At 34.8% G+C, this 17,257-nt stretch overlaps 1 protein-coding gene across 3 annotated transcripts in view; it reads left to right on the top strand.

Annotated features, from left to right (window-relative positions):
• Positions 1–17,257, top strand: part of pard3ba (par-3 family cell polarity regulator beta a) — a 228,417-nt gene that overhangs the window by 90,776 nt on the left and 120,384 nt on the right. For all 3 annotated transcript variants that reach the window (XM_048198008.1, XM_048198006.1, XM_048198007.1), the window contains 3 exons: positions 3,247–3,347; positions 12,149–12,240; positions 16,388–16,474. In XM_048198008.1, the coding sequence (XP_048053965.1) occupies positions 3,247–3,347; positions 12,149–12,240; positions 16,388–16,474 (280 nt within the window). The remainder of the gene's footprint in view (positions 1–3,246; positions 3,348–12,148; positions 12,241–16,387; positions 16,475–17,257) is intronic.

Here is a 17,257-nt window from a genome sequence, read left to right on the forward strand (position 1 = left end):
ACACACAGGACGCAAACAAAACTCTTAAAATAAAATATCTACGGCATCTGTTAGTATGTAAGCCCACTCAGAATATTTTATTTTATTTTATTTATTTATTTATTGGACTCAAGCACAAAGGATATCTAAACTTTCTGCTCTGAGGTAAAACAGGCCTCAAAAGAGTGGGTTTCTGTCTAGGTCTCTTTCATTGGCCTTATCTGTCTCATATGCACATTTCCATTGAAATACAGAGAAATATAGTTCAGTAGCTCAGTGGTACATTTAAAGATGGCCCTGAAGAGTTCAAATATTAGCTCAGAAAGTAATACCAATGGTTTTCTTAATGAAGTAGCTTCTAAAGCAGATGCGTTATAGCTTGCTTTTGGTTCCAGTACCTTATTAAAATGGCTGTGAGTCAAAGAGACGGCCACAAAGTCTGTGTTAATGACTCCCAGAACACACCAGCTTCACCTGAATCAGAGTTTCTGTGCTAGTGTGATCATACTGAAAGGCTTTTTGATGATTTTTCTAGTAGCAGACTGAAGGATATGAGCAGTCTTTGCTGATGGAAGTGTCTGTGTTTGACCAGGGGAAAAAGGTAACTTTTTCAAACACTGCTTGAATTTTTTTATCTATCACTTTTCTTTATCTTTTTTTTTTTTTTTTTCAGGGTCAGACTTGATCTTTCTGTTGATTGTGGCTGGTTGAATTTCTCAGTATTCTGTTCTCTCGCATTTACCACCTCTCGCAAGATAATTAGTTCTCGTCAGTCTTTAGGAAGCTGCTTTAAAACTGTACTTTGACATGATACAAGCCACTTATAGAAGTGGCCTAAAGTTGGTCGTAAGCTCGCCAAGGCTGAGCAAAACACAGTAAAATTGTAAAATATTATTGTAATTTATTTATTTTTTATATGTGTATAATATTTTATATCTTATAATGTAATTTGATGCAAAGCTGAATTTTCAGCATCATTGCTCCAGTCTTCAGTGTCATATGATCCTTCATTCTAATATGATGATTTGCTGCTCAAGAAACATTTATTTTTATTATCATTGTTGAAAACAGTTGTGCTGCTTCATATTTTTGTGGAAACAGTGATAATTTTTTCTTTGATGTATTAAAAGAAGAAGAAAAAAAAACAGCCTTTATTTGAAATCTTATGCAACATTATAAATGTCTTTACTGTCATTTTTGACCAGTTTAATGCATCCTTACTGATAAAAAAGTATGAATTTATTAATTAATCGGTGTGTGTGTGTGTATATATATATATATATATATATATATATATATATATATATATATATATATATATATATATATATATATATATATATATATATATATATTCATGCTAGTGTCTATCTATCTATCTATCTATCTATCTATCTATCTATCTATCTATCTATCTATCTATCTATCTATCTATCTATCTATCTATCTATCTATCTATCTATCTATCTATCTATCTATCTATCTATCTATCTATCCATAGATAGATAAATAGATAGATAGATATATGGATTCTATATAGATTTTACCCTAAAATTGTAATTAACTGCACTATCAGCTCTTTTATAATTGACTAAAGCACATTTATGTGTGTACAGACCTGTTGTGAATTTGTGTAACTTTTTCTTTGCACATAATGAAGAGCGTTTGTACGCAAATATAGGCAATTGGCATGCAGTGTGATTGAAAACAGTCATGTGTGAATGGCTAACCTCATATAATACACACTCTGTCATTCATTAGTGTGGGTGAAATGGCTCAATACTGCTAACCCGTTATGTAAATGTAGATGCTTGTATGCAAATATGCTCAATAATGAAGTTACTGTTTCTGAATGAGTCTTTTTTGCAGCTTAGTCTCATTTTTCAGGTTGGTATACTAAAAACTGTTTTCCTTGTGGAAAATTCAGTTTCCCATGATTTAGCTCCTTTTCTTCAGCTGTAACGTTTACGAATTTTGACCTTGCCTCCATGCCAACGTTCAACAAATTTGTGTACTTCAGATCCTTGAGATGTCACAGTGTCTCCGGCCTTATCTCAGAAGGTCTTGGAGATCCTCTTCAGAATGGAGGCCAAGGACATTCTGCTGGATAGTCCTGATATAAAACTCCCTCGCTGCAGTTTTATTTTATTCCTGTAAAAGACAGAGCTGTTTTTGATGGATCTAGCATCCTTTTCCCGTAGCCGTTTCTGCTGAGTCTAGTGATGGCTCCTGCTCTTTGGCTGTTGTCCCTCTTATGGAAACCAGACAAATGCGTGTGATGGGAGACGTTTGGCAGGACTGATGAGTCTGTGTACGGAAAGCTGCTCTGACTCACTCAGATGCCTTTCTGTTTGTGTTGCGTGAGACTGTTGTTGTGCTTTCATGTGGTGAGTTTAGTGTGATTTTAATTGTATTTATTTGATCCAGTGTGTGTCTGAAAAGAACAGAAAACACTCTAGGTAATGTTCAACTAGTGTTTGATCTGTGCTTGGCTGTCTGGAAAAAAAAATACAGCTAAATAATGGTAAATGAGACAAAAATTACTGCACAAAATTATTTATTTAATGCAAGAGTTACTCAAAATTAACGAATGATTGCACAAATAAATAAGTAAATAGTAAATACATATGTAAATATATACATAAATACATACAATAAATAAAATAACAAAGAAACTGCCACAAAATGGGAACTGGCTCAAAATGATCACATATTAGTTCACTTTTTATTACCAATGCTAATGTATGCATTAAAATTCATTCTTAAAATGAGTCAAGATAAAATGAAACAAAATAAAAACATCAAAACACATTTTCATTACTAGAAAAAATAAGCATTAACCAAAGTAGATAATAAACATATTAAACAAATTTTATTTCAGCTAGGTTTTTTTAAAAAGTTGAAGTACTAAAATAACTAAAATTAAATAAACTAAAACTTAATAAAAAAAACTATATAGACCGATTTAAAAAATAATAAAAACTATAAAAACATTTCTAAAATTGTAACTAAAATGAAAATAAATACAGAAATTTTAAAAATAAAATGTAATTCAAAATATTAACAAGAACTATAATATTATAAATAATATAAAAAGTAATCTTAATGACATTAAATAACACTGTTCAGAGCTATATAATACTATCATGTACCATGGTATCGCTACAGTACTTTTTTAAGGTCTAGGTCATTGTTTTATCTAGACTTGCAAATGCAGTAGGATTCTTTTTTAGATATGTAACTATATTCTTTGACTTTTCCCATCAGCCACCCCTCTATCCGTGCGAAGCAGCAGTGACCCCGCCCTCGCCCCGCCCCTGGATGTCATTTCATTGGACCATGAGGACATCAGCAGACCCCAGTCTACCGTGAGTGAACACACATCACCTACTCATGTCTGATAGGAGTGTCTGGGAATGCGTCAACTTTCTTTTTTCAGTTGTTACAGAAAATGAAGGCCAAATTTGTATTGTGGATGCAATACAAGAATTTTTTTTTATTTCTTTTTGTGCTGCTGGTCTTCTTATTTATTTAACCAGTCCTTGTTTGCAGGACTTTCACTGTCACAGTCAACATTAACGGTCATATTGTATTTGTGCTTAAGTTTGACCTTTTAGCTCCGCCACCATTGTTATCTTACTCTCTTCCATTATTGTTTTCATCAACAAAGCTTTTACTCTCTCTACGTATATATCTCTTTCATTCCCTTCCTTTGAGGTCATCTTTTTCATATTTGCTTTTCAGATTCTAGCAGACAAACTGCACAAACACATCTGCTCAAATGTTTGGTGTCAAGAAGATTTTATTTCTGAAAGAAATTAATACTTTTATTCAGAAAAAAATTTAAGGCCATTTATTATGTTACAAATGATTTTATTTCAAATAAATGCTGTTCTTTTGAACTTTATATTCATCAATGAATCCTGAAAATAATATATCATGGTTTTCACAAAAATATGAAGCAGCACAACTGTTTTCAACATAATAATAAAGAAAATCAGCATACTAGAATGATTTCTGAAGGATCAGGTGATACTGGAGTAATGATGCTGAAAATTCAGCTTTGCACCACAGGAATAAAATACATTTTAAAATATATTAAAATAGAAAACAGTTATTTTAAATTGTAAAAATATTTCACAATATTACTGTTTTTACTGTATTTTTGATCAAATAAATGCAGTCTTGGTGAGCATATTTAAAAAGAAAAACAACAACAGCAAAAAAAACATAAAATAAAAAATTCTGCCAACCTTCAAACTTTTGAACAGTAGTATAAGTTTCAGAATGAGTGAACAGCGTTTTGCTGTATGTACTCTGTGCTTCAGACACAGAAAGCCAACGCAGTATATTTTAATTCTAAGTGTGACATTTCCTAAATTGTACCACTTTCAGTCTCTTGGGAAACTGCTGAGTGTATCAGGACTACACACATAAAACTGTCCAATATCTCTAAAATATTAGCATCAAACGGGAAAAGAAAGTGTGCGGCAATTGTTAGGGATTCAGAAGGTGTCTGCAAAATTACAGCTCACGCAGATACTTGCACACATCCGTCCCAGATTGCTCAGAGTGACAGTAATCATCGTGGTGCACTCCTCAATGACAGGGTGAGGGCACACTAATGCATCAACGACTGCACTTTTGTGGATTCATAAATATGTGCGTATTCTCTCTACACCCAAACAAATATCTGCTTCTGTCAGTGCCACTGCTGCAGATTCCACTTCCACTTGCAGAACTTCTGCAGCACTCTTAAGATTCTTGGTGACTTTAGTTCCAGATACCAATAATGCTCCATAGTTTTGTTTTTTCCACTTGTGTTGTGGTTTATACAAATAGTAGGGGTGTAACAGTACACTGACGTCATGCAACAAAAACAAAAATATTTGGTCACAATTAGCTACAAAACTGAATATCATCTCTTGTGTTATAAAAGCACAAAATAAATAGAAAAATTAAAAATAAAACTTTTACAAAGGTTTAGTTTTTGCACTCATGTAGTCTTTTTCTGCCTAGCTCCGGTGATTGGCACATCTGGATGATGTCGGCTGTCATTATAACAGCGGAAACAACTTAAAAATACTTTTATGGTCATTTATGGCCATAAAGATATGAGTAAGACACCATTCGAAACTGAAAAGTGTCTATTTTTATTTGTTCACTACACTCCGAATAAAAACAAAACATTGTGATTTTGTAAAATAAAGAAATCAAAGAGGATGCCACTTTCTGCCGCCCCCGTTTCCTTTCCGTGAAGTTTGTGGAACACGTCACAAAAATCATTGAAATCTCTTGCGTGCCATCTGAACTCTTGTTTTGGTTTGGTTCATAGAGCTACTCTTCTTCTTCTGCTCTTTTTCCTGTTGTGGCGGTTTCCAAACAGCGTTCCAATACTGGATAGGAATGTGGATTGCCTGTGACTGACTGTAATCATCATCTGACTGCATGCCTGTATGTCTGTTGTCATTACGAATCACCACGACACCCTTCGTCACACAGATCGTGCCAAAATCGGGCTGATATTATGTCATCTGAACCCAGGATTGCTCTAAAATCAGGCCAAAATGCTTGTTAATTTGGAGCGTTATTCCAGGTCCTTTCTCTGAAATCTAAGGTAAATCTCGATGGGTTTATAATAGTGTTGTTCCAGGATCAATGTTGTTGATTCAGGAGCATGCTGTGCTTTTGTAAAATCAAACCAAATTGAGTAGAACATGTTCTTGGAACAACATCCTTGTTAGTCCTGGAACAGAACTTCTTTAACCAAACCAGATGAGATTTATGGATTGTGTTTTAAATCTTGAGTAATATCCTTATGAACCTTATTTATTTTAGAAGTAATGATTGCTTAATGGGAATATTGTTCCCATTAAGCCCATCAGATCCAGGAACAGAATGTCCTACTTGTGTAAATCACGTGTCTGAGGAACACACTGCAGTTTCTGATCTAATGGAAGTCTTTTTTGAAGAGTCCCTGGAGGAACTCTGAGCTCCCTGTTCACGTTACAGCAGAGACGGGGGACCCTGAAGCGCTCCCAGTCCCTTATCATCTGTCCCAGGAGCTCAAGCTTACAGCCGGCGGTCACCTCCACTGAAGCATGGCACACCTTTAAATGATTTGAGGAGTTTCTCTGTGCTGCTGGGCTCTGCTCTGCTCACATCTCAGCTGTGTGTACAGGAGAACCGGGTAATTACAAGTGCGGGGCGGGGATTCTCTGCCAGGTTTTGTCAGTCATGTTTTAGACTGAAGACGAGATGATTATCAGATGTGTTGAGGAGGTTGTCTAGACCTTCCAAAGCACATAAACATGAACATGAGATGTGTAATTATGGTCAGTGCTCTCATAAACACCCGGGACCTTTAATTGATTTTCATACACTGCTGTGAACTGGGGACACTCAGATGATTCTTCTTCATTTTCATTTAGTTTTCATTCTGTTATTCGTTCACTCATTGGTTTATTTGTTCTTGGCTTGTTTGTTTCTTTCTTCCTCTCATTGTTATTTTGTTTGTTCATTCATTCACTAGAGCAGTGGTTCCCAAACTGGGGTACGCATACCCCTGGGGGTATGTGAGGTGACAAAAGGGGGTACGCGAACAAAATGCTGAGTAGTTCATTTAATTCTACCTTAAAATAATATTAAAATCAAGAATGTATTTCTAACTGCCAAAATGTCGTAAATCCAGCATATTTAATCAAATTACCTCATCATTTGCAGTCAAAAATGACTGTATCCACACAAGCAGCATGCATATGATAGATTGCGTGCAGTCTGCTGATTTAAATCGCACTAAATTACTGCCGTTCTCGACAATGCACCTTTGTAACAGTAGGGATTTAGCACTTACTCGCATGAAGAAAAAATATAGACACAGATAATGGATTCATTTCGGTTTAAGATTCAAACTTTCTCCGATACACAAACATACCTTGCGTGAGTTCTTGTATTTAATGATGATAACGAGCAAGAACGCACTTGTTCCAAAATATCCACATGACTGCAAACATGACATTATTATACAACAGGTCAAAAAACAAAACGTACATTTTAAACACAGTACTGTCAGTATTTACTCTATTTTGCAATGAAATAATAGTTCTAACGAAAACCACAGCAGAACTACAACACACGTCTGTGTTTCGCGAACAATTCTGCGGCTTTGAACGAATCGAGAGAGTTGATGATTCAATGATTCATTCACAGCCACTTGCTTCATTAATGAATGAATGACTCGATGACTCACTCATAAAAACAGTGACTTGCTGCCACCTACTGGCGGTTTTAGTTTAATATTTAAAAGTTTTACTTAGTTTTACCATCATTGCATATTTCTCTATTGAACATTTTTTATTTAAAACAGTATTTATTTTATAAAGTTATTCAGAAAGGTAAAAAATGCACTGGGAAATCAATTTAGGGGGCAAATATTGTCCCTTAATGGTAAAGGTGTGACTGCGGTCTAAGTAGTAGAGAGGGGGTACGCGGAAGGATGGTAATCCCTTTAGGGGGTACTCCAAGCTAAAAAGTTTTGGGAACCACTGCACTAGAAGTTCAAGCACGTAGCTCTGAAACCCAATTGTAATTGTTAGAATTTCCAAGGATCAGAATTCTCACCTAAAAGCAATCGGGTAGAGACTACTCAGCCCATCTGCAATGTCACCAAGGCTCGCCCTATTTGGCCTGGTGGTGGCGCTACAATGATCAAAAGTACGTAATGGCTCATACCTCCTAAACGTTCATCACAGACTCAAGTGTCTTATATCATTGGAATCCTTGGCTCAAAACTCGGATTCGATCGTCACTCTGGGGAAATTTTCGGGTATTTTGGAATTTTAGAAAAACCTACTTTTGCGAACTAGTACTAGCTAGTTTTCGGAACCAAACCAGTGCAGAAAGATTCTCTGATTGATTGTTAATAATTATCGAAAAAAGACGAAATTTCGATTCACGTCCGCAACGGGATGCCAAAAAGTTCGAAGTGGGCGTGGACACTTTTAATAAAATGGCTATCCCTCTTGAATGGAATGAGATAATTCCACCAAACTCGGTACACCTATATACGGGCTCAGTCTGTGGTGGTGTGAAAAAGGATGCGGCGACTGGCCACTTGGTGTCGCTATAAAAATGAAAGCAGCTATACCTACGCAACAGCCAGTCCGATTGTCTTGAAAACAGGCATGCGATATCTTTGTCCAAGATGCCGCGATTGTCTACAAAGACATTTGCGTATCTCGAAAAACACGGCTACCATCGGCCAAGTTCAAACTGCTGTCAGACAAGGTTAACGGAAGCCAATCAGAATGAAACTCACTGGGCCTGTTGGACTCACGGCCCTAGCGGCTTGTGAAAAATTAAAAAAAAAACAGCCACCTGGGGGCGCCTTTGCATTTTTCACATGCGCGCACGCCCACGGCATTCATACCACATGGTAGAACTCCTCATTATGAGCAACATTGTCTCCAGGACCGCTGCTGTCAGATTATTTCAAAAACCTGCTTTCACAAACTAGTCCTAGGTTTTTGATTCATATATTTCCTTAGTAAATTGCCTGTTTTGGCAGTAAATGGTTTTTCATCTTTGATCTAGATGGTTACAGGCTTGCTAAATAAAACATAATACCTTTTTATCACATGTTTTTTTTACGCTTGTTTATTGATCCTTTCCTTTGCTTTCTTACTTCTTTCTTCCCTCCATCCATCCATCCATCCATCCATCCATCCATCCATCCATCCCTCCTTCCTTCCTTCTGTTCATTCATTTCCTTGTTTTCATTTATTGCCCATTCATTCGTTTGTTGTGTTTTTGGTTTGTTTATTTGTTTTAGTTGGTTGGCTCAAATATCATGGTATGTGGTATGGTACACCAAGGTACTTTTAAAGAATACCGTGGTACTCTTTTATTAGTTTGTGTTAGTGTTTTTGTATCTGAATGTGTTATGTTAGCACTTGTGCTGGATTATCATGTACAGCAGATTGATGATCAGGCTTTGCTGTTGTAATATCTCAGTCAGTTCTAGATGGATGGATGAGATGGACTCAAAGGTCATAGAGAAACACATTTGTGATGCAGATCCCCACACAATCTCTTACAAACTCTCTCATTAGGCTTTGACATTTATTCAATTACTGTATTCCCAAGAGTTTACCCAGTACCCACTGCTCATAAGTCTTATGTAAACAGACCGCGCACCCCGAGAGCCAAGGACAGGCATATTTAATATAGACTGCTTGCACGGCTGATGCGTCTGACCATGAATGTTTTACTGTGTTTACTTCAAGTCTATTTAGGTCGTAAACATATCAACAGTCAGTTTTTTTTTTCTTGTTGTTCTATTTAGTTTCCACAAAGTCCCCCAAAACCGCATTGGCAGGAATATACTTGACCTTTTTTTTTTTTTTTTAAGAATCTGAACAGTTTTGCGACTTATTCAAAGTCTATTTAAGGCAAGCCATTTCACTCTGTGGTCATCTCTGAAACCCCTCTCGGGGCAGATAATTCAGTCGTCAAATTCTCCAAAGCTGTTTACCAAGCTTACGATTAAATTTCATATTTGAAATCACCAATGAAATCTGACATCTGATTCGTAAATTTTTGTTTCTAAATGCTCAAATCATGACAAAAATATTGTGTTGGCAAAACGTTTTAATCTTTTAACTAACAAATGAAAAAAACAAAAAAAACGAATAATATATATATATATATATATATATATATATATATATATATATATATATATATATATATATATATATATATATATATATATATACACACTACTGTTCAAAAGTTTGGGATTGGTAAGATTTTTAATATTTTTAAAAGAAGTTTTGTCTGCTCACCAAGATTGCATTTATTTAATTAAAAATACAGTAAAAACATTAATATTGTGAAATATTATTGCAATTTAAAATAACTGTTTTCTATTGGAATATATTTTAAAATGTAATTTATTTCTGTGTTGGAAAAGCTGAATTTTTAGCATCATTTCTCCAGTCTTCAGTGTCACATGATCCTTCAGAAATCATTCTAATATGCTGATCTGCTGCTCAATAAACATTTATGATTATTTTCAATGTTAAAAACAGTTGTATACTTTTTTTTTTTTCAGGCTTCCTTGATGAATAGAAAGTTCAAAAGAACAGCATTTATCTAAAATACAAAGCTTTTGTAACATTATACACTACCGTTCAAAAGTTTGGGGTCAGTAAGAATTTTTATTTTTATTTTTTTGAGAAGAATTTAAAGAAATTAATATTTTTTTTCAGCAAGGATGCATTAAATTGATCAAAAGTGACAGTAAAGACATTTAAAATGTAACAAAAGATTATATTTCAAATAAATGCTGTTCTTTTGAACTTTCTATTCATCAAATAATCCTGAAAAAAAAAATATTGTACACACATATTTTGTACATCTATACACAATAAATGTTTCTTAAGCAGCAAATCAGCATATTAGAATGATTTCTGAAGGATCATGTGACACTGAAGACTGGAGTAATGATGCTGAAAATTCAGCTTTGCCAATACAAGAATAAATTACATTTTCAAATATTTTCAAATAGAAAACAGTTATTTTAAATTGTAATAATATTTCACAATATTTCTGTTTTTACTGTACTTTTAATTAAATAAATGCAGCCTTGGTGAGCAGACGAAACTTCTTTTAAAGACATTAAAAATCTTACTGATCCCAAACTTTTGAACGGTAGTGTGTGTATATGTATGTGTGTATGTATGTATGTATATATATATATATGTATGTATGTATATATATATGTATAAGTATGTTTTTTTTAAAAGTTTGATTAAAATCATATCAACCAGTTTTATGCTCTCAACATCAGTTATGTCTGAGTCTGTATGCTGGCTTGTTGGCTCGACCTTTCCATCAGCATCCTTACCCTCTGCACTTTGTTTTTTAAAGTAATCAGTTATTGACCTCTTCATTTTTAGACAATTTATTTCCTAAATTCCAAATTTGCGCATTTCATCATCGGTGTGCGTGCACACATGACATGTGTGAAATCTGACTCCCAGCCACTGGAGACTGCGCATTTTACTTTCATTTTCGATTTAGCTTATAAAAGTGAGGTGCAAAAGAGGGGAAAACTCCAACAGGACCGTAGTCGATAACACGTGACAGATTAGATAAGTCCTTAATGCAAGTAAGTGCAGGTAGACAGACACTGATTGAGTGCGTGACCATGTACACAAATCCAACCACGTCAAATTTTAACTCGCACATTCTCAAAAAATGGTTGCATATGTATTATGTATTTTTGTGTATTACAAATTAATCTGTTGCAGTTCATAAAGTTTGAGGCTGTGATCAGCTGTTATCAATCACAGATACAGAAAACTAATATTTTACAGCTTATCAACTGATACGATAACCAATATTTTTGCTGTTACAACCGCACGATCCTAAAGAAATCATTCTGATATGCTGATTTGCTGCTCAAAAAACTTTTTTTTTATTATTATTGTCAGTGTTCAAAATGTCACTTGCCATTTTTTTGTGAATGTTTCTTCTTTTTCTTTTCAGAAAGGTTGTCAACCACCCATCTCCCCATTAAACTCTATCTCTGTTGTTGTCCTCATGTGAACAGTGTGCACTCAATAAAGATGGGAGATGCACATTAACAATAGCCCCACTGCTTCTGTGGCCCAGGAGCATGTGGCCTAGCGGGGGGATAATCGCTCTCTACTCAGATAATCTAGGTCACTTTTTGTGTGTTTGATGCATCCTGTGAGGAGGGGGGGTCCCATGTGTTTGTGTGTGTGTGTGTGTCTTGGGTGGAGTACAGGGTGCGTTCTGGACAACCATTAGCTACGGCTCGACTGTGAGGAAAGTGGACATTCCCTTTCATGGTGCATCCCTTTGTTTTTTCCTCGTCGTTGTGTATTTATTCAGTTCATTTGCATTTTATCTGTTTTGATCACTTTCCACAGATGAGATATTAATCGCTTAAAAAGTAGTTAAAGGTAAGCAGTGGGTGAGAACAGACCGACAGAGAGAAACAGACGGAAAGGACGCAATTACAGTTTTTCAATGGCGAACTGTTGAGGCACTTTGGCATCTCACGTTTGAAGCATGGTGTCGTTGTTTTGGGTCCTCTAGAGAAACTGAAGTCACCATGAGTGTATTTTTGTGTTGACAGGGAGTCGGTCATGCAACGACTGTGAAGGGAGGAGCCATGGATAAACCCAAGGTGGACGTCCCAAACTCCAGGACTGGACAAGTCAACTTAAGGTGAGGGACTTTATGAATGCACTGTATGTAGTATATGATTGTGTATCTACATTCATAAATCATGGGGTTGAAATCATATGAATTCAGTGATTAGTGCGAGCAGCTCTCTACTCTGAGATTAATTTGGGTCTTTGTTTTGTGACAGTTCTTTGTTGTCAGATTAACATTCCGTTTTTGTGCATTTGTCTGGCCCCAATGTGTTTAGAACATGATGTTTGTTGCCACATTTTGTATGTACTTATTTATATATATTTAATTATTTTATTTATAATTTTTAAATAAATATATTTTAAAACATATAAAAAATATTGACATTTATCATTTTAGATATGTATTTTTAATAATATTTTTATTATTTTATATATATATATATATATATATATATATATATATATATATATATATATATATAATATAATAATTTAATTTATAATTTATAATATAATTTATTATAATTTTTAATTTAATAATTTATCATTTTAGATATGTATTTTTAATAATATTTTTATTATTTATATATATATATATATATATATATATATATATATATATATATATATATAAAATATTATTAAAAATACATATCTAAAATGATAAATGTCAATATTTTTTATATTTTTTAAAATATATTTATTAAAAAAAAAAAAAATATATATATATATATATATATATATATATATATATATATATATATATATATATATATATATTTACATTTTATTTTTACATTTATTTATATTTATTTAAATAGTAAAAATAGTTATATTTAAACTATTTTTTTAAAAATATTTTTTAGTTCTTGACATGATTATATAAATATAATTATTTACATTTTATTCGCAAATTTTTATAAATATTTATATTTATTTAAGTGCAAAAATATATGCTTATTATTTATATATATTATTAGTAATTAGCAACTTGAATAGATTTTAACAATGTGATCGGCTGTTACGATAACAATATTTTATTTCTAAATGCACACAATATTATTGTGATATTTAGTTTTTAAAGAGCCTTGCTTATCACACGTTTAAGCCTTGTAAAGCACTTTTACAAGCTTTGAGCCGCATACTGTAATATTTCAGACAAATTCTATTTAAAGGTCAGAATTCATCTCATGTGCTTATTGCTTTTTAAACAACCTTTTTACTGCTTAACTAGAAGCAGCTTTCCTTACTGAAATTCTTATCAAGCTAAAATAATGGAAACAACATGAAAGGTCGACTCTGAGCGTTACGATTTCAGTAGATGATTTCACTTGAATGCATACGGCAGGACACAGATTCAGTATTTCAAAGAAGCACAAGAGCTTATGTGTGTATATCGTCATTAATATGTACACTTGTTGCCATAGTCACAGAATGGGAGACTTACATCACGTTTTCTCCAGACGTACCTCTTATCACAGGTCATGTGACCTCATCTTTTCTCCCTGAGAGAGGGATGAAGTTTATCTCTCGCCTCTCTTCAGTGCCTCTGTCAATCAGCATTACTGATACACACACACACACACACACACACACACACACACACACACACACACACACACACACACACACACACACACACACACACACACACACACACACACACACTTTACAGCTCATTAAACATTGAAGTGGTTTACAGTACCGCATCACCTCAGTTGAAGCCCCTGAGGTCCATCTGGTATTCAATCAAGTTTTAATAAGAGTGCTTATTTAGGTTCTCTGTATCAATGAGATAAAATAATTTCCCATTCCTTATAAATGCCATATTAATGGCATTATTTTCATCTGGACATCTACAGTTGCCGACCACAGCTAAACCGCACAAGTTGGGTAGATGCACTGGGTAAAGTTGCATAAGATGCCATTTAATTTGAGGCAAATTAAAATGAGGATGTGGTGGACTAGTAGTGTTGATCATAATGAGCATATTTCTAGTGGACATAAACTTTGGAAAATATTATTGAATAGTCTGTACTTTGGACCCTTGATCACACCCTTGGTTTTATTTAGGTAATTTATAATTATATAGGTATATAAATATATAGGTAATTTATATATGAGTTTCTGAGGCTGTGTCATTCAAATGTGAAATTGTTCTTTTATTTCTTTTTCAGATAATTTATTGAATTGTGGTATGAAAGTATTTCATAAAGTATTTTTTTTTTCTTTTATCTTGAAATTGATCACAGGAATAGAGGAAATGTTTTTCCCTCTCTGACACTTTCTCGGCGCACACAAACACACTCCGTGTGTGTCGCGCTGTTGTGGTGTGTGAGCAGTAATAAGCTCTGTATCTGTTTGATGAGCTGCTGCCACTCTCAGTTTTTATTCATGTAAATTCATGGATGCTCCGCGCCACACTGGGCACATGCAAATTGGCAGAGGAGGTTTTTATTTTGGGAAGAATGCAAATGGAGGGAGAGGATGTGTTATTTTTGTGGTGATGCACTCTGCAGATCACGATGCGTGGAAGAAATGTTTCCTGATCTCAGTTGTTGGTGGAGTTTGATGTCATTATGTCATTGATGTCGTTGATGACATTACTCTGTAACTACACAGTCACATGGTATGAGTCACATAGTAGTTTATTATGGCGCCCACTTATACAAGAATGTCCTGTCTGACAATTTTTATAAGGGCCTGTGTATCTGAAATTCAGAAATAACTCAGAATAAAGAATACAGCTAAATGTATGTGTTCAATGATATCTGGCGATGTGCTCATGCAATGTCAGAATAAATGTAATTATTAGTTATATACAGGAAAGATGCATAAAATTGATCAAAAGTGTCAGAAAAAAGACATTTTAAAATGATTACAAAAGATTTCTGTTTCATATACAGTAAATGCTGTTCTTTTGAACATTCTGTTCATTAGAGAATCTTGAGTTAAAATGACGGCATGGTAACAACACTCTACTACAACAACTCTTCCTCTTCTCTAAAGCAGCCCAAAATGGCCTCACCACCTTTGTTGTGTGTTCCCATGTCAATTTTGGGGTTTGTGATGTCACCAACCCAGGAAAAAGCTCATTATAGTGCTTAAAAAGTGATTTCTGTAAAAGAAAATATCTCCCTTTGCATTGAACTTTGAGTGTCGTAACTTTGCAGATGTTGTTTATGATCAAACAGCAACATTACACACTAACTAAAGTAAAAAAAAAAAAAAAGAAATCATAATCAACCACCCCTTTAATATGATAAAACATTTCAGTTAGTAAGTAACTGTGATTGTTTTGCTTGTCTGAATCTTCCAGAAAAGACTTTTTTTTTTTTGGACAAAGATGGAAGAGTTCACATTCTCTCTCTTCCTCTCATCTTTTCCTCTGTTCTGTCTTTATTGTGGTGAGAGATGCAGGTAGACACCTTTGCCTCCAGCTCTCATCTCAGACACACTGAATGGCAGTGACTCCGCTGGCTTTCGGCTCATTTGTTTGGTCATTAATGTCATCCCGCAGGACATAAACAGCAAATGGATTTGCTGCGTGTGTCGTCAAGAGTACAAAGTAGCTGGTGAATACTTTTGCTTTTTTGTTTGTGTGGGTTTGTGTCTTAAATGGACGGACTGCTGTAGGCCAGAAACGTACTCAACCGCAAGTACACAGATGCTGGTCCAATGCATTGCAAATGTGCGTTTCATATACATATTACTACCATGACAGTACTAGGAACTGGGATTTTAGTTATAGGAACGCCGAACGCATTCCATCCATCCATCCATCCATCCATCCATCCATCCATCAAAAAGTATTGTGGTGGTGTTTTGCATGATCAAGCATCACTCAGATTTACTTTAGTATACGTGAAGATCTAGTGTATTCTGTGTGTATTTGTTTGTGTTTCAATGTAAGTGCACGCTCAGAGGAGACTGATTGAATGCTATAATGCTACAGACTTTTCGAGAGCTCTCGACCTGAGGAAATGATGCAGGTGACAGGGGGAGTACTCCATTGATATCCAAGACAGTTCCTACCGTAATGGTTATTTGGCTTGTCATTTTGACATGTGACTCTTGTTCTTCTAATGTAATTGCATTCCACTGAAAGTTTCCACTTCCAAAATATATTTTTCAGTTTGTTGATGTTGTTTTCCTTTTTTTCTGGTAAGAAAAATGTAACCACTAACCACCGGGACCATTGTTTTTCCTTACTGCAGCAGTCTCACACGGACGGTGGAGATTTCTGGAGACCTTGGGCCTCTGGGAATCAAAGTCATATCATACTGCTCCTCACTGAGTGGAAGGTAAAACACACACACACACACACACACACACACACACACACACACACACACACACACACACACACACACACACACACACGTTCATGATTATTATAAATGCTATTTAGGACATGCATGCATAACTCAGTCTCAGTATAGTTAGTCAGCAGTGTCCCATTCATATTCACCCATAATCACACACTCACACACTTACAGGAAGTAGCTAGGTGAATGGCTCTTTCAGACTGCATGAACAGGTCAAAAGTTAAGTGCTCAGGGCAAGGACACACACGTGTTGCATGACAGGAAGTCCTCCCTGGGTGGACGGTGACATGTTTCCTGTTGTTGGGGTCTGTGCGCCCTGTTGAGCTCCGGATGGAAATAGACTCTCTCTCTGTAGGTGGTCAAACCTGTCCGGTGAACTGGTGAACTACTCTTTGGGTTGTGTCTCAAAGGAAACCCCAAAGGAAGTAACAGCAAATTAAATCCTGTATTTACTTCTTCATTTTTCTAGTAGTAACAGATTTGATCATTGAAATGGTTGACTAGAGAAGTATTTTGTATTGAGAGCTAATTCAGAGAAAGTTCCTAGAATATGATTGATATTTTCATTAAAATAATTAAAACAAAATCAGGAAAAAGCATTAAAATGCTGTTCCTGGTGTGTCATTCCATATTTCACCAGATGAGATTATCCTACACTTTCGTGGTAAATACTGGACGTATGTCCAGGAGGATTTACTATTTTATTTTATTTTATTTTATTTTATTTTATTTTATTTTATTTTATTTTATTTTATTTTA

The sequence above is a fragment of the Megalobrama amblycephala genome, linkage group LG7, assembly GCF_018812025.1.
Source record: "Megalobrama amblycephala isolate DHTTF-2021 linkage group LG7, ASM1881202v1, whole genome shotgun sequence".
NCBI lineage: Eukaryota > Metazoa > Chordata > Actinopteri > Cypriniformes > Xenocyprididae > Megalobrama > Megalobrama amblycephala.